The sequence below is a fragment of the Spermophilus citellus genome (assembly GCF_964194105.1).
Source record: "Spermophilus citellus genome assembly, chromosome: 3".
Lineage (NCBI taxonomy): Eukaryota > Metazoa > Chordata > Mammalia > Rodentia > Sciuridae > Spermophilus > Spermophilus citellus.
The window spans coordinates 17,262,278-17,279,997 of NC_138184.1; the positions used below are offsets into that span (position 1 = coordinate 17,262,278).

Below are 17,720 nucleotides of genomic sequence, written 5' to 3' on the forward strand. Positions count from 1 at the left end.
AGCAGGAGAATTGCAAATTAAAGGCCATTCTTAGCAACTCAGTGAGACCCTGTCTCAAAAAAAAAAAAAAAAAAAAAAAAAAAAAGGGCTGGGGATGTATGTCACTGGTAAAGGATCCTGGGTTCAATCCCTAGTACCAAAAAAAAAGGGAAGAATCATGTTGCATTAAAAAGAAAGGCACAGCCGGCATGTTGGCATGTGCCCATAACTCCAGCTACTCAGGAGGCTGAGGTGGGAGGATCCCAAGTTCAAGCAAGTTCAAGGCCAGTCAGGTGAGAGACCCTGTCTCAAAACAAAACAATGTGTTATTGTTTGGGTAAATAGTCATAGCTCTAAAGTGACAGAATGATAACAGGAACTGTCAGAACAAATAAGAATTTGTTGGTAGTGGGCTCCTGTAACAGGTAGGGATGTGAAAAGTTTAACTTCCTATAGTGTTTTTCATTATTAAATAAAAAGATTGAAATATAAATAATAATGTTAAAGCTATGAGTTTTAGGTGGAGAGAAAACAATACTATCAAAGGTCTCTCAAAGAGAAAACTGCTACAGGCTCTTACAATGGTTAAGTAAAAGATTGGGCATAATCTAAATTTCCCGGTATAGAGGTGATGTTCAATAAACACCAGTGCCCCTGTGATAATCATTAGGGGGACCCTTCAGGCTGCCTGTCCACCCTGCATTTCAGCTGCAACAGGACCCAAGATCTGCACAACTCAGGTGTCTCAGGCAGCCTGGTGGAGGTGCACACTCTGTCTGTAAAAGGCCCACTCACCACTGGTGGGCTTGGGCTTATACAGCTTGGGAATGTCTCTCCCATACCCGGCCCTCTCGCCCGGTGGGAATCATCCTCACCTGCCCCCTCAGGGTTCCAGAGCCCTGGGACATGCTTGATCATGACCCTAATCCTACTGGATGGAAACCTGGCTAGTCTGCCCCTCTTTTATGGGATAGGCACCATAAGGACAAGTTTGTGCTTGTCATTTAGCATATGGTATGGGATGGGAAGAATAAGGGCACTCATGAGTTCATGAAAGGGACACGCCTAAGGTTGGACCTTTTACTTCTGATGTGCCAGGGGATCCCAGCAGGAGGCTGGAGAGAAGCATAAAGGAAGGGGTTGGCTGCACTTACCCGTGCTAGTCTGTGCTTTCTGCAATTTCAGAAACTGCTGCAAGAAGCTGCCATCGTTCGCAAACTTGTTGGAAATGCAGGAAGAGTTGTGTGCATTTGCAATTCTAAAACCAAGACAGAGAACAAAGAGGGTGAGCCAAAGAGGAAGGATCAGGGTGTGGAGGGACTGCTGAGTACAGAGCAGGTTTCAGTATAATAAGCTGGGAACAAGCTTGTTCTAGTGAGAGTAACACTGCCTATAATCAGGTTATCTCTGCCCTAGTGTCAATGCCCTAGGTCCAAATAGGCCCCATCAAGATGGTTCCTGTTTTCCTACACAGTACCTATCCCACTTGTTGTTAGTTACCTGGGCTCTTATTGACTCACAGGTCTGCCTCCTTGGCCAGGCTTTATAGAGTTCTCCCAGCTAGGGCCTGTGTGTGTTTACCCATGCAAGCTCCAGCAAATGTTTCTGTGGGTATCACATGTTCACAGGAAAACTCCAAAACAATCTCTTTGTAGAATTACAGGGATATTTTGTATTTTTATTATTTTTACTCCTTCCCTGCCTCTTTCTTTCTTTCTTTTTTTTTTTTTTTTTTTTTTTTTTTTTTGCAGAGTATGGTGATGCACACCTATAGTCCTAGCTACTCAGGAGACTGAGGCATCAGAATCACTTGAGCCCAGGAGTTCAAGGCAATCCTACCTCAAAAAAATAAGTAAATAAATAATACCATCAGGGGCAGGGGTACAACTCAGAGGCAGAGCATGTACTTAACATGCAGGAAGCCCTGGGTTCCATCCCCAGCACTGCAAAAACAAAAAATTGTTAGAAAACATCAAAATGAAACTACCACTTTCCTCAGGGTAGCAGCACTATGAGTGATTTTGGGGCCAGAAATGATGGCATATGCCTACAGTCCCAGCTATTTGGGGGGCTGAGCTGGAAAGATCACTTGAGCTCATAAGTTTGTTACCAGTATGGACAACACAGTGATACTCCCATATCAAAAATAAATAAATAAATAGAGGAGGAAGAGGAGAAGGGAGGACTCTGGCTTTTCCTTATTTCTCTCCTTTTTTTTTTTTTTTTTGGTAGTAGGGATTGAACCTAGGATTGATTTATCACTGAGCTACATCCCCAGTCCTTTTTCTTCTTTTTGAGACAAGGTCTCTTTAAGTTACTAGGACCTCACTCAATTGTTGGGGCTGGCCTTGAATTTGCCATCCTCCTGCCTCAGCCTCCTGAGTTGCTGGAATTACAGATATATGCCACCACACCTATTTCCCACCACATATGAGTTATCTTTAAAGTTTAAAAAAACAAAAACAAAAACAAAAAGACGAAGAAAGGCAGTAAACATTCTTTTGTGTGAAAAAGATTTTGCTAACAAGTCAGTTTCAACATTAAATAAGAGGAGTCTTTTAGAGACCCATCAGCTCCTGACCTCCTCCCCTACACTATGTGCACCTCCCTCTGGATAGACAGGAAGGACTGAACATAATGAAAAACAGCTAAGCACAATGTCAAATGCCTGTGACTGGCTGAGGCAGGAGGATTCCAAGTTTGAGGCCAGACTGAGTAACTTAGTGACACCCTGTCTCAAAATGAAATTTAAAAGGGGAGGGGAGGGGTTGTGGCTCAGTGGAAACATGCTTGCCTAGCATGTGTGAGGCACTGGGTTCGATTCTCAGTACCACATACAAATAATAAAATTAAAAGTCTATCAACAATTAAAAAAAAAAAAAGATGAGGGAGGGAGCTGGGCGTGGTGGCACATACCTGTAATCCCAGGGGCTTAGGAGGATCATGAGTTCAAATCCAGCCTCAGCAACTTATTGAGGCCCTAAGCAACTAAGTGAGCCCCTGTCTCTAAATAAAATACAAAATAGGCCTGGGGATGTAGCTCTGTGGTCAAACATCCCTAAGTTAAAAAAAAAAGGGGGTGGGATGGGGCGCTCTCTGAGTTTCAAAGAGCAATCAAATGACTCCCACTTGAAAATTACTGGTAATGAACAAATAGCAGGGAATACAGCTGTCCCTTGGTATCTGTGCATGACTGGCTCCAGGACCCCCATAGATACCAAAATCCATGGATACTCAATCTCTTATATAAAATGGCTTAGTGTTTACACAGAATCTATGCACACCCTCCCTAATACTTTAAACCTTCTCTAGATGACTTATACCAGCTAATACCATTAAAATCCTACATAAATACTGTCATAATCTATTGTTCAGGGAATATGACAAGAAATGTCTGTGTGTTTCAGTACTCATGCAGTTTTTCCCATGCATTTTTTGTTTTTATTTTTCTAGGGATGGAACCCAGGTCTTGTGTATGCTAGACAAGCACTCTACCACTGAGTTACATCCCCAGCTTGTGAATACATTTAATACCACTGAACTGAGGGATCAAAAATGATGATAATAATTTTTATTTTTTTGATGTTGGGATTGAACCCAGGGCTTTACCCTCCCCAGCCCTACTGTAGCAAATTTTATGCACATGTATTTTACCATAATAAAAAAGAAATTTAAGTGGAAGGAAAGCAGAATGTAAAACTGATAACTTCATGAAACAAAGCAAAGACACAAGAAGGAAACATATCCAAATGGCTATCTTGGGGTAACTTGAAGATTTTTTTTTTAATACCTTTATTTTATTTATTTATTTTTATGTGGTGCTGAGGATCAAACCCAGGATTGAACCCAGAACTTTGCATGTGCCAGGCGAACACTCTACCACTAAGCCACAATCCCAGCCCCGAAGATTTTTATTTCTTCAGTTATAAATTCTAAACTTTGGGGCTGGGGCTGTAGCTCAGCAGTAGAGTGCCTGCCTAGCATGCATGAGGCACTGGGTTTGATCCTCAGCACCACATAAAAATAAGCAAATAAAATAAAGGCATTCTGTCCATCTATAACTACAAAAAAAAATTTAAATAAATAAGTAAATAAATTCTAAACTTTGGTGTACTACTCTTTTACAAAAAGAAAACAACCTTATTTCAAAAGCTTCCTGTGCTATGTACCTACTCACCTGGATGTCCTCATCAGCTGCCCAATCCTAGAAAACTTCTGGGAGGCAACCCTACATGTTGTTCCTATCTTGGTACAAGTCATCCCTTAATTCAGGGGCAAGGGCCCACAAGGAGTTACTCAACATGTTCATGTTCCTCAGTGTCTTGGAGCTATGCCAGGCCAGCCCTGCCCTCAACCAGAAAGTCACAGATTCCTAGAAAAGGTGGGAGCTGGGCGGTTAACATATCCCACAATTCAGAGCCCAGAGGAAGGTGCTTGCCTCTCTTGATTATTCACCTTTGGCCTGAAATTCTTGGATCTCATTATTTTGATCACACTCCCATCCCTTGCTCAAAACCCTTTGGTGCAGGCTAAAGTGTGTCTCAGGGGTAGAGTGCTTGCCCAGCATGTGCAAAGCCATGGTATCTGTGCATGACTGGTATAAAATGAAAACAAAATCTTCTGGGTGCCATTAGTGTTTTTCAGGACAGGTAGATAGAAACTCTGCCTAAGCAACCTGTCCTGCCCTGTGACAGCCCTTTAGTGCACACAATTTGGACTTCCCTAGCATTCAGGGGCTCTTTCCCCTTCTTGCCCTCTACCAGGCAGGCCCTTTTCTGCTTCCTCAATAGACCAGCTACACCTAGGCCTTCAAAATGCAAAGCCTTTCTGTGTCCCTATGGTGGCTGCTATGTCTGGGAACACAGTGTCCATGTGTTATCCTTCAGCAGCTCTGGAGTGGGACTGGCACCCTCTTAGTTAGCAGACTGGGAGCCCCACAAGGGCTGTGCTACAACCCTGGCTCCTGCCCAGCAGCTTGTTGGCAATATATAACTGCTAATGCACAAGTTAGCAGGCTGTCCTCCAGGCTCCTACACAATCATCATTTCTCTTCTGCCACAGTGAGCCTTCCAAGAGCATCTGTGTCATTCCTTGGATTGTGTCAAGCCATGGCCAGGACAGGCACACACTGACTGCTCTCACAAGTAAACCCCTCTGCTGATGAGCCTCTAAAAACTCCAGGTCCCAAGCACTTACTCGCCAGGATGTGGGGGTTGAGGGCTGGACACCTGATTCTGCTTGGCTTTCTGTTCCATTTTGGCTTCGATCTCCCGTTTCTTCTGAGCAATGAGCTCTTCCTGGTGAAGAATGTTCATGTTCATCTTTCCAGACTTGGGGGGAGCAACCCCAAACCATCGGTTAGCCTTTCCTGGGAAGGAAAAAGCAGATCAAAAATCACCTTTGGCTGTGAAAAATATCAGATCCCCAATGGCTGTGAAAGGTCAGAAAGCAACTTAGGTTTACAAAGACTAATACACTCATTCATTCATTCACCCAGTGAATATTTTCAGAGAAAATGTTACGTAGCTGTTACCGTAAAGGGTGCTAAACAAGAGACAGGGCCTCTGCAGATGTGGGACTCACCTCTCACTATAGGGAACAATAGACTCATAACAAAAGAAAGTAACTGCAAATTATAACAAGAGCTCTGATGGAAATTAATAAAAGAATGCGTGAGAGAGAAACAGAAGAGTACCTATGCAAATGGTGCAATTCAAAAATAACCATTAGAAGAGAGAGCATTTAAACTGAAATTAAAGTATAAGAAGTCAGCAACATGAAAAGCCAAATGGAGAGGGATATGGACAGAGGACGGAGCAGATGCAAAAAGCCTAAGGTAGAAAGAAGCTTGGGGCATTCCAGGATCAGCAGGGTCTAATGTGACCAGAGCAGACTGCTCTGGGGATGGGCAGAAGTGGGACACGGTAAGAGATTCTGCATTTTACTTTAAGAAGTGACAAAGCAGTAAATGAAAGATCCAAAATTAAAAGATCCAATGGGGTTTTTGTTGTTGTTGTTAAAGACAAGGTCTCTTATTTATTTAGCAGTATTAGACATTGAACCTAAGCCTCCCACATGATAGGCAAGATACTCTACCTCTGAATTAAATGCCTGTTAGGGTTTCACTAAGTTGCCTAGGCTGGCCTTGAACTAGAGATCATCATGTCTCAGCCACCCAAGTAACTGGGATTACAGGAATGTGTCACCATAACCAGTTCCAATGGATATTTTCATTTTTAAAACCATCCTGGTGGCTGGGTGGTCACTCTGAGAGAATATAGGCAGAAGGGGAACAAAGAAGCTCACTAGCTTCAAGCAAGGATGATGCTCTTGGGACTAGTGTGATAGCTGTGGAGATAGAGAAGCCACCCCAAAGATACACTAGTGGATCTTGGATTAAAATCCAAATTTTTGAAGTTGGTTTTCTGTCCCTGACAGAGATGGCTCCCCTGCCCACATCCATGTCATTCTTGATGTTCTTCAAAAAAATAAGCCTGGTCACCCCAGGGCCTTTACACTGGCCGTGTCACATCTGTGGAGGAAAGGTCTGCCCTCCAGGTCTTTCCATAGCTAGCATCTTCTCATCACAAATGTCTTCTGCCTTCCCTGACCACTCAACATCAACAGGCTCCAAATCCCACCTCACTTCACCACAATTAATTCTTTGTATATGTTTGCTACTTGGTGCTACTGATCCCAGTACAAAATAACCTTCAGGAAGGAAGAGCCCTGTTTTGGTCCCCTATGCACCCTCAGTGCCTAGCCCAGTGCCTGGCACACTGGAAGCACATAGCGTTTGCTGAATGGATGACTGCATCATCTCATCCTAGGGAAGTAGTAAGAGCAAGACTTGGAGGAAAGTGGGATTCAAAAACACATGGGAAAGTGTATAATGGGAGCCCCAAAGCGGTTCGAAAAAGCAGTTTTTCCAGAAAAAGGGACACAAGCCAGACGGCAGCTGCTACGAAAAAAGAGGTTCAGGACAGCCCAAGGTTGCCGCTGTTTCAGCTTTGAGGGCGGTAATTTCAAAAAACTGGAGAAGCGTTGACCCGGGTGAAAGCCTTTATGGAAAACAGGGCGTCCTCAGCAAACCAGACGGGGCGGACAGCAACCTGGGTCTGGGGTCTCAGGAGACGAAGGAGATGCAGAAGGCTCCACTGTGGGCTGCCCAGAAACTGAGGCAAGGGGTCCACGGATAAGAACAGGACCGACGGGAGGGTGAAGCAGCGACGCGCAGCCCAGAGGACCCAAGCAGGCGCCTGAGGGGAGGCGGGGGCTGTTACCTGCAACATCCCGGTTGTCCATCTTGAGACTCATCCAATCCCACAATGCTCGGGCGCCACCTGGGGGGGCCTGTTATATTGCGCATGGCCTGATGGGAGTTGTAGTCCGCGCCGGCCAGGCAAGCCCTATCATTTCAAGGACGCTTACGGTCTTTCCCGCAGGAACTCAAGCTTTAGCCTAAAGGAGAAGTCGAAGTCTCAGTTCCGATGACCCCGGGGGCTTTGCCCCGCCCTCACGTTTCCTTGAGCCGCGACCACCTTAAATATAAACTACATGTTCCAGGATGCCTTGTAATGCAGCTCTCGCGAGATCCTCAAGAAGCGCCCAGCCCCGCCCCGTACGCCTGCTTCCGCCTCCCTGTGGAGGAGGCTTGTTGTTGTAGAGGCCAAAATGGCGGCTCAGGCGGCAGCGGCAGCACAAGCGGCGGCGGCCCAGGCAGCGCAGGCTGAAGCGGCCGAGTCTTGGTATCTGGCGCTTCTGGGCTTCGCTGAGCACTTCCGCACTTCCAGTCCACCCAAGATCCGCCTGTGCGTGCACTGCCTACAGGCCGTGTTTCCCTTCAAGCCGCCGCAGCGTATCGAGGCCCGCACGCACCTGCAACTAGGCTCCGTGCTCTATCACCACACCAAGAACAGCGAGCAGGCGCGCAGTCACCTGGAGAAGGCGGTGAGCGCGGGCCGGGCCGCGAGGGGGGAGGCGCGGGCTCTTTGCGGTTCGCTGGCTGACTGGCCGCGATTCTGGCAGGCAGAGACCGCTTGTCGGGGACCTGGGGGCGCCACCTCCGCAAGAGCAGCAGGGCCCTTACCCGACTCCGAAAGCCGCCAGCCTCTCGGGAACCCGAGGCTCTCACCTTCACCTTATTTTTCGTTTCTTCTGACAGACGGGGCTTCAGGAGCCGCCTGCTCCTACTCAGGGTACTCGGAAAGTTGCTTCCTTACGAGCAACAGGGTCCCAAGATCGTCAGGTTTTCAGGAGAATACCACTAGTTGGTGGCAGTGGGGACATCCTAGATTAATCTCTGGGTTGTTAAACTTCCAACTCCTCAGGGCTCAGCCCCGGAAGCATCAATCCAGAATGATCCCATCTGAAATGACTTGGGGTCGGGAAGAGTGGAGGGTGACAGTTCAGGCATTCCCTGGGAAGTCAAAGACTGGTCTCAAGAAACCTGGGAGGGCATTCACCCCTTCCTCCCGGACCTGGAAGTCTGGTGCTCAGAGTGTTTGGAGGGTCTTGGGTCCCAATTGGTAGTTCCAGGTGTCATGCGGGAAGGTCAGTCCTGGAGCCTGGCTTGGGCTTTTGAGATCCTGTGAGGAGGCGAAATAGGGAATCTGGATTCCAGGACCAGTTGCTCAGCGAGGGGTTGTGGGTGGATCACAGGGCACCTGCTTTCCCTCTACCCGCTGGTTATTTCTTTCCCACTACCCATTAAACCCATCCTCTGAGGAAGCCACCCACCCTCAAGTTTACTTGTGTGACATTCTGGTGCTCCAAAGAATGGGGGAAATTTATGGCTGTGAACTTGTTTTTGCTCATAGCAACACTGTGCTCCCGTCAGAACCCTGTGTCCCTTTTGCTGTTTATCCAGTTCCATTCTGATTAAAAGAGAACCTCCTTGAAAATAATTAACTTAGATTTTTCGCCCCCAAGTGCTGGGGTTTCAGACCAGTGGTGCTTGACTACTGAGCTACATCCCTAGCCCTTTTTATTTTGAGATAGGGTCTCACTAAGTTTGCCAAGGCCCACCTTGAATTTGTGATCCTCCTGCCTCAGCTTCCCAAGTCACTGGGATTTCTGGCATGTACCACCACATTGGCTCAACTCAGATTTTTAAATGTATTGATCTGAGGTAGATTTGAGCTGTCTCTTAGCTAGTAACAAGTTGTGTTCAGGAGATCATATCTTTGTTTTGCACACTGTGAAAAGTTAGGAGACAACATTAGTCCTCACTTGATCAACTTCCTTGTTTCAGAGTGAGGTGGTCTGGGCCCAGAAAAGTGAAGTGATTTGCTGAAGGCCACGCAAGTTACTAACAAAACTGAGCTCACACTCAGGCATAATAATCACCATGTTTCATGCCAAGACAATATATCGTTATTATTTTAGTGAAGTTTATTTGTTTTCAGTCAGCAGATATTTGTTAAGCTCTCTCCAGGTGCCAAGCTCCATTTCAGGTACTAGGGATCAGTGATGACTAAAACAATACCTACCTATAGAAGCTTATGTTTTAGAGAGGGAGACAAATGATATTTGTAGTAAAAAAGTTAGGCAGTTATGGAAGAACCATGAAATATGGACAGGAGAAGGGATGAGGATGATGTGGAGCTGCTATTTTTGGTAATAGTAGTGAGGGAGTCTGTATTTGTAGGAGTGACATTTGAGCAGGCCTGAGTGGGTGGGGTAGTGAGGCCAGAGATCTGCTTAAGGCATCAGGTTTGGCAAGGAGTGCCTGGCCTGTCAGAGACCAGCAGTGGTTTCAGGGCCTTGAGATTCAGTGAAGCACCAGGCTTCTGGGCCGGACTGCCCAGCATCTCCAGTGCATGCGCTGGTTCTGAAACTCCCTTCTCTCAGTTGAGAACAGATCCCACCATTTCCCTCCCTTGTCTCCTGGGACTGTACATCCTTTTTCTAGCACTACTTAATAGTCACTGTGTGTATTGTCATATTTCGCCCACTCAGCCATGTCTAGCAGATGCAATCATGTCTAAAATTGCTCTCTTTTAGCCACTTGGTTTCTGGGCCTGTAATTTTCAATCCTTATCCTTGTGAAGTGCCTTTGCTCATTTAACAGAACCCTGAATCTTGTGGGGTCTTCCACAGAGTCGCATACTCCTCTCCTTAGGTCACACCAAATTTAAGCATAGAGATCTCCATCAGTTGCATCCCCAGTTGCAAATTTGTCTGGATTTCACTTAAAGTAGTGTTTCCCATGCTGTTTGCCTTCTACAGTTGTTTATGTGTTTGTTTTTATTTTATTTTATTTTATTTTTTGGCTAGGGATTGAAACTAGAAGTCCTCTACCCCTGAATTACATTTTTAGCCCTTTTTATTTTTGATTTTGATACAGTGTCTCACAGAGTTCCCCAGGCTAGCTTTGTGATCCTCCTGCTCCAGCCTCCCAAGTCACTGGAATTATAGTTGTGTCCCACTATATATGGCTATGATCTTTTGTGTTACAAAGCAAGCATGCCTTTGGGATAGGGGGTTACTGGAGATTGAACCAGGAGCTTAACCACTGAGCCACAACCCCAATCCTCCCCAGTTCTTTTTATTTTTTACTTTGAAACAGGGTCTCACTAAGTTGCTGAGGCTGGCTTTGAATTTGTAATCCTCCTGTCTCAGCCTTCTGAGCCACTGGATTATAGATGTGCACCACCAGGCCCTGCTACTTTTTTGGGGGGTGGGGGCAGTACTGGTGATTGAAATAGGCCTTTTGCATTCTAGACAAGCACTCTACCTCTGTGCTACAACCTCAGTCCTTTTTATTTTGTTTTGAAACAGAATCTCATTGAATTGCGCAGGCTGGCCTTAAATTTGTGATTGATCCTCCTGCCTCAGTTTTCCAAGTAGCTGAAATTACAGGTGTATGCTGCTATATCTGGCACAATAAGATATTTTGAAAGAAACATCATGTTTAGAAAACTTTTAATACAGTATGTTGTCATAATTGTTAGTTTAGATTTGTCTATGTAGGAAAAAGCATAGCGTCTGCCAGATGCATTGATACATGCCTATAATCCCAGTGGCTTGGGAAGCTGAGGCAGGGGGATTGTGAATTCCAATTGTCTCAGCAATTTAGCAAGACCCTGTCTCAAATTTTTAAAAAAATTTTAAAGGGCTGGAGATGTGGCTCATGGTTAAGCTCCCTGAGTTTAATTCCTAGTACAAAAAAAAAAAAAAAAAGAAGAAGAAGAAAAGAAAAAGATAAAGCATAAGTGTCTATAGGATTCAGTGCTGCCCTAGATTTCAGGTATCCACTGGAAGTCTTGGAATACCTCCCCTGCAGACTATGGTTAGATTCTATTCTCTTTGATTGGCGCATATTAATTTCTGTTCCATCAACTGTTTGTGAACTATTTAAAAGACATATGTAATAGAGTTAACCATCTGCGTCATCAAGTCTACCAACTTGGAAAGAATCATCAGTTAAATGTCCCCATCGGAGTCTGGAGGATGTGTCTCCCTTTCCTCCACAGCTTTTTTGAGACCACAACCATTGGTCTTAGTCATCTTGCCTCTGCAGGCCCTCAGATCTGCTCATCAAATAAGGACACTTGACCTGAAAGCCTCTCTTTTTGTGTGTGCACATGTGCACAGTACTGAGGATTGAACCCAGGAGCACTCTTACCACCAAGCTACATTCCTAGCCCTTTTAATTTCTTATTTTGAGGCAGGATCTCACTGAGTTGCCCATGCTGGCCGATGCTCCTGCTTCATCCTCCTGAGTTGCTGGGATTACAGGCATCTGCCACTGTGCCCAGCTTAGCTTCCCTTCTTTGATTATGGTTTTGGCAGCGATGTGGATGTATGGTCAAAATTCTTGGCTGCTTTGAGACTCCCTGGTTAAATAGTTTGTGATTATAAAAGGTATTCCTTTCCACAGAAATCTTTTGGCTAGATTTCCAAAGCTGTTTATGCAGATTCTGTCAAGTTACATTCCTTCAGACATATTTCGTTTTCTCCACATTAGTTTTCTTCTTGCTGCACTCCTATTTCTGTGTGAATTTTCAGTTCTCTTTCAGGGCCTGTGACTTCTGTTTTATCTTCACACTAGTCTTTCATGCAGACAAATCTATTTCAGTCATTTGCACATTTGCTGTAAAACCAAGAAAATATGCAGGTATACCAATTTCCACCTTTTCTTTCATTTTTACTTATTTATTTACTTATTTATTTGTGCTAGACAGTAAACTCAGAGCCTTATGCATGCTAAGCACGTACTCTACCGTTGAACTACACCCTGGGTCCCAAATTTCCATATATCTATATCTATATCTATCTATCTATCTATCTATATATATATATATATATATATATATATATTGGTTATAGTTGAACACAATACGTTTATTTTATTTATTTATATATGGTGCTGAGGATTGAACCCAGGGCCTCACATGTGCTAGGTGAGCATTCTACTGCTGAGCCACAACTCCAGCCCTGAGTCCCAACTTAGTCTTTTTTTATTCCCCCTTCCATACCAGGGGATTGATCCTAGGGGCATTTAACCACTGAGCCATATCCCCAGCTCTTTTTATTTTTTATTTTGAGACAGGATCTCACTGAGTTGCTTAAGGCCCTGCTAAGTTGCTGAGGCTGGTCTCGAACTTAAAGTATTCCTGCCTCAGACTCCCCAGTTTCTAGGATTGTAAATATGTGCCACTGTACCTGGCTTACATAGTTTGTTTTTTGTTTTTGTTTTTTAAATCCCTGGACATGTAAGGTACATCATCATTTGTAGATTTTCTTGATTTAAAAGGCACTGAGGAATAAGTGCTGCTTCTCAGAAATGGTTATTTTCTGGAATCAGACAGCCATTCTTTGAACTGACTGCCAATATCCATGTTGATACCATCCATGTTTGCTTCTTTGTGCATTTAGGATGGAGCTGTGGTTTTGTTTGGTTTGTTGGTTGGGTTTTTATGTTTGTTTTTTAATTTTTGGAGGCAAGGTCTCACTATATTGCTCTAATCTACAACTCCTGACTTGAAACCATGTTCCTGCCTCAGTCTCCCAAGTAGCTGGAATTGCGGGCACATGCCAAGGAGTTCAGCTCAGTCTGTTTTCTTTTTTTTTTTTGGTACCAGGGAATGGCAAAGATTGTGCTTTGCCACTGAACTACATCACCAGTTTTTTATGTTTTCTTTGAGATAGGGTCTTGTTTAGTTATTTGGGAGCTCACTAAATTGCTGAGGCTGGCCTTGAACTTGCAATCCTCCTTCCTCAGCCTCCCAAATCACTGGGATTATAGGTATGTGCCACTATGCTTGGCTGTCAGTCTGCTTTTTAATGGTGGTTTTGCTCATCTGGCATACAAAGCAACTACAGATTGTACCAGTCAGATGCTTACTAATTTTATATCTAGGTTTAGCCTGAAAGTCTATGTTTACTTTCCTAGCAAGTGATTAAATGCTTTCCTTTCTCTTCTTAAAGCCCAATGAGGGGGCTGGAGATGTGGCTCAAGCGGTAGCGCGCTCACCTGGCATGCATGCGGCCCGGGTTCGATCCTCAGCACCACATACCAACAAAGATGTTGTGTCCGCCGAGAACTAAAAAAAAATAAATATTAAAAAATTCTCTCTCTCTCTCTCTCTCTCTCTCTCTCTCTCTCTCTCTCTCTCCTCTCTCACTCTCTCTTAAAAAAAAAAAAAAAGCCCAATGAGGCTTGGTATTAAGCCTCTCACATTTAGTCCAGCTGGAGCAACACTTTCATCCTTCAGGATCATGATCATGTCCTACTAAATTGCATGCCACATTGACAAGAAATAAAAACTCAAGCGAAGGCTGCATTTGCAGAGCTGACATGAAGCATTTTTTTGGAGTTAGGGATCTGTACTTCTTTCTCCTGTTTTCCTTTCCTTTTTTTTTTTTTTTTTTTCCACTCTCTTTTTTTTTTTTTTTTCCCCCATGCTGGGGGTAGAACCAGGGCCTTGGGCATGCTAGGCAAGCATTCTACCACTAAGCCATATTCCTGGCCCCTTCACTCTCACTCTCCAAGTTACCTCCGATTTTTGGGAGGTAAAATGTGCATCACTTCACAGCTCTACTAACTCACTTCAATTCTTCAAAATCCTGCCTTTGAATTCCTGCAGTGTTTTTGGTGCTTTCTATATGACAGGCCTGCACAGATATATTTCAGGGTACTATTTCACTTGATCTTCAATAAACCCACAGGGTGAGGACCACTTCCAACTTGCTGATCAGTGAGCAAACTCAGGCGGTGACTGAAGGATGCACCAGGCCATGGGTACACTGCAGAAACAGGCGAGGAAGGCTTTTTAATGCTGTGCTACTATGCCAAGGGAGTTACAATCAATCAATAACTATTTCTATACATTTTGGTGGTTTAGAAGAGCTGACCCTTTTTGTTTGTTTGTTTGTTTCAAAGAATAAAAGAGACATGAAATGCTTTCAGTCCTGAACAAGTCTTAGAAGAACCAACCAGAAATGTGGTGATCTGGGCCCTTCTGCACCTGGTGGCCCTGATCCTTACTCACTTTCCCTGAGAGCCCCAAGGTGGCTCCTGGAACTTCTGGTAGAGCATTGACATCTCTGTTCTGTATCCTGTAGGCCACCTAACGCCAAGGGAGCTCTTACTTTGACTGCTTTTCTATCATAAGGAAGGAGATGTAAAGACTATTTTTTAATATTACAAAGCTTAAAAAAATCACAAAGTAACAATCTTGGGTACAGTATCCTATATGTTATTCTGTACACAAGTCATCATGTATTACTATACATATATATATATATATATATATATATATATATATATGGGGGTGTGGTTGGACACAATGCCTTTATTTTATTTTATTTTTATGTGGTGCTGAGAATCAAACCCAGCTTCACGCACATGAGCCACAACCCCAGCCCCTCATGTATTACTTTATATATGGTGGATATATAGTTCTTATTTATGAGTGAGTCAGCCAGTTTTACGAACCTGTAATAAAGTACCTGAGATAATCAACTTATAAGAAGGAAAGGTTTATTTTGGTTCATAGTTCTAAAGAGGTTTCAGTCCATGTTTGTTTAACTGTGTTGCCTTTGGGCCAGTGATGAGATCATAGCAGGAACATGTGGCAGAGGAAGCTGCTCACTTCATGGTGGCTGGGAAGCAAAGAAATAGAAAGGGGCAGGAACCCTAAATCCCCTCCAAGGGCATGCCCTGTCAATGACCTAACTTCCTCCCACTAGGCCCCACTTCCGAAAGATTCCAGCACCTCCCAGTAGCACCACAGGCTGGGGAGCCAAGTCTTTGGGGGTTATTCTGGGCCCAAACTAAAGTGGTGAGTTTATATTTAAATCCTAACAAAAATACAGAAAGTCATTTGGTGTGGTGTCAGGCTGACGGTGCTGAGGAAGTGATTGCCCCACCCTGAAACCAGAACTACTCTCCAGATATGTGTTGTTATGCAGGTCAATTCAAAGTGTCATAGTGACATGACCAGGCATGGTGGTGACACTTGCAATCCCAGCAACTTGGAAGGCTGAGGCAGAGAGAATCACAAGTTTGAAGCTAGTCTTGGGCAACTTAGCAAGACCCTGTCTCAAAATAAAATCAAAAGGGCTGGGGATATTGCTCAGTGGAGAACATTCATGGGTTCAATCTCCAGGACTACAAAAAAAAAGAAACAACAGTGAAATTTGGAGAAAGGTGATGTTTGTACTGTTTTAAGAGTTAAGGCTTGGGCTGGGGTTGTAGCTCAGTGGCAGAGTGCTTGCCTAGCATGTATAAGGCACTGGGTTCAATCCTTAGCACCACACAAAAAAATTAATAAAGACACGCTGTCCATCTATAACTATTAAGAAATTTTTAAAAAGAAGGCTTTAGGGCTGGGGTTGTGGCTCAGTGATACAGTGCTTGCCTAGCACCTGCGAGGCATCAGGTTTAGAGCTAAGCACCACATAAAATAAATGAATAAATAAAAGATCTTGTATCCATCTACAACCAAAATATTAAAATAAAATAGGGCTCCAGTGAGGCACAGTGGTGCACACCTGTAATCCCAGCAGCTGGGGAGGCTGAGGCAGGAGGATCACGAGTTCAAAGCCAGCCTCAGCAACTTAGCAAGGCACTTAGCAACTCAGTGAGACCCTGTCTCTAAGTAAAATACAAAAAGGGCTGGGGATGTGGCTTAGTGGTGCCCTGGGTTCAATCCCCAGTACCCCTCCCCCTGCCAAAAAAAATTAATTAATTAATTAAGGCTCTGTATCTGAAAGCCATAAGCCTCAGTTCTTTGGCTGTTTGCACATATGGAAGCCTTTATATTCCAGCAATGCTAGATAAACTCTATTCATTATCTGAATAGATAAAGCATTGCTTATGCAGCAAATGTTTCCCAAGTATCTACTGCATGTCAGCCTATTGCAGGCACTGGGAACACAGCATTGACTGAGGCAGCACATCATGATGCTTTCTTTATCTGATGTCCTCCATTTGTATGTAAAGTCGCCTAACACATAATGACATTTTGGTTAATCCCCAAACTGCACATACGACAGTGATCCCATAAGATAATATTTCCTCGTAGTGTTGTAGCTGTCTTAACAGTCTGGTGTGCTTAGATGCAGCAAGAAATCACTTAACAATGCATTTCACAGAGTGCATCCCCATTATCAAGTAACACATGGGAGACTTCTGTATACATATGAAAGCATGGTGAAAGGTCAGTGGTCCTGGAAAATTAATGTTCAAGAGCCCTAGGGTCGGTGCAGGCTAGCTCAATGGTAGAGTGTTTTCCTGGTATGTACAAGGCCCTGAATTCTATTTCTAGCAATGCAGGAACAAAACAAAAAAGAGCTCTAGGATCTAAGATTTCTCAAAAGACTTAGAGCATTGCTAACTCACTTAGTAAATCCCTACCTTGAATCTAGTCCTCTGTCCTCCAGCCAGTGCTCCCAACAACAAGTGGCTTTCAGAAGAGAAAGTTCATGTCTTGAACCTTTGAGCAAGATACTTCACAGCTCACCAATCTCCCAGTCTCTCCTTCTCTGGAAGCCTGGAAGACATGTGATTTTCTCCCCGTCCCCCACCTTTCTCTCTCTTTAATGCTAGGGATTGAACCCAGAGGTGCTTTAACACCGATCCACATTCCTAGCCCTTTTTATTTTTATTTTGAGTCAGGAACTCATTAAATTACTTAGGGTCTTGCTTTGTTGCTGAGGCTGGCCTCAAACTTGTCATCCTCCTGCCTCAGCCTCCTGAGCTTCTGGGGTTAAAAGTGTAGACCACAGTACCTGGCGAAAATATGATTCCCAGAAAATGGAAGGAGCTGACAGAGGGAAGCTGATCATTAGCAGGCACATCTGATTCATGAAGAAAAGATGTCAGTCAGGTCAAGAACAAATTAGGTCCATCCCAACTATCTGCTGAATAGATGTTAACCACTCAAAAGCCCCCAAAGGAGAAAGAATTTTAAAATGGTTGCTGTAAGACATTAATGAACCCACACAGGCATAAGCTACAGCACTGGCCAAGACTTCATAGAAATAGAACAGTGGGGTCCTCCCCAGGCAGTGGATAATTGGATGCATCCCTTGCAAGTTGCCTCCCACAGACATGCCTGTGCAGGCTTTCCTCAGCACCAGACCCAGAGTGCACTGAGGGTGAGCATCCTGGGCTTGGATGGCTTCTCTGCCCCAAATCGGATTGGGGGCAGGAGGAGTTCACATCTTTTCTCATTGTCTGGCTTACTTCTGTTGAGGTGTAGTAGCAGAGAAATGGAGTCGGCTTTATT

General features: G+C 44.3%; 2 protein-coding genes across 7 annotated transcripts in view; one reads left to right on the forward strand and one right to left on the reverse strand.

The window, feature by feature from the left end:
- The window catches only part of SUGP1 (SURP and G-patch domain containing 1), a 30,476-nt gene extending 22,993 nt beyond the window's left edge, over positions 1 to 7,483 (reverse strand). The window contains exons 1-3 of the mRNA XM_081287988.1: positions 7,263 to 7,483; positions 5,176 to 5,347; positions 1,134 to 1,237 (exon numbers count right to left, since the gene is read on the reverse strand). Coding sequence (XP_081144114.1) covers positions 1,134 to 1,237; positions 5,176 to 5,347; positions 7,263 to 7,296 — 310 coding nt within the window. The 5' untranslated portion in view covers positions 7,297 to 7,483. The remainder of the gene's footprint in view (positions 1 to 1,133; positions 1,238 to 5,175; positions 5,348 to 7,262) is intronic.
- A 130-nt stretch (positions 7,484 to 7,613) lies between these two features.
- The window catches only part of MAU2 (MAU2 sister chromatid cohesion factor), a 34,115-nt gene continuing 24,008 nt past the window's right edge, over positions 7,614 to 17,720 (forward strand). The window contains exon 1 of one of the 6 annotated variants that reach the window (XM_081287992.1): positions 7,614 to 7,929. In XM_081287992.1, coding sequence (XP_081144118.1) covers positions 7,654 to 7,929 — 276 coding nt within the window. In that variant the 5' untranslated portion in view covers positions 7,614 to 7,653. The remainder of the gene's footprint in view (positions 7,930 to 17,720) is intronic. The other 5 variants (XM_081287995.1, XM_081287990.1, XM_081287991.1 and 2 more) reach the window with 5 other exon arrangements.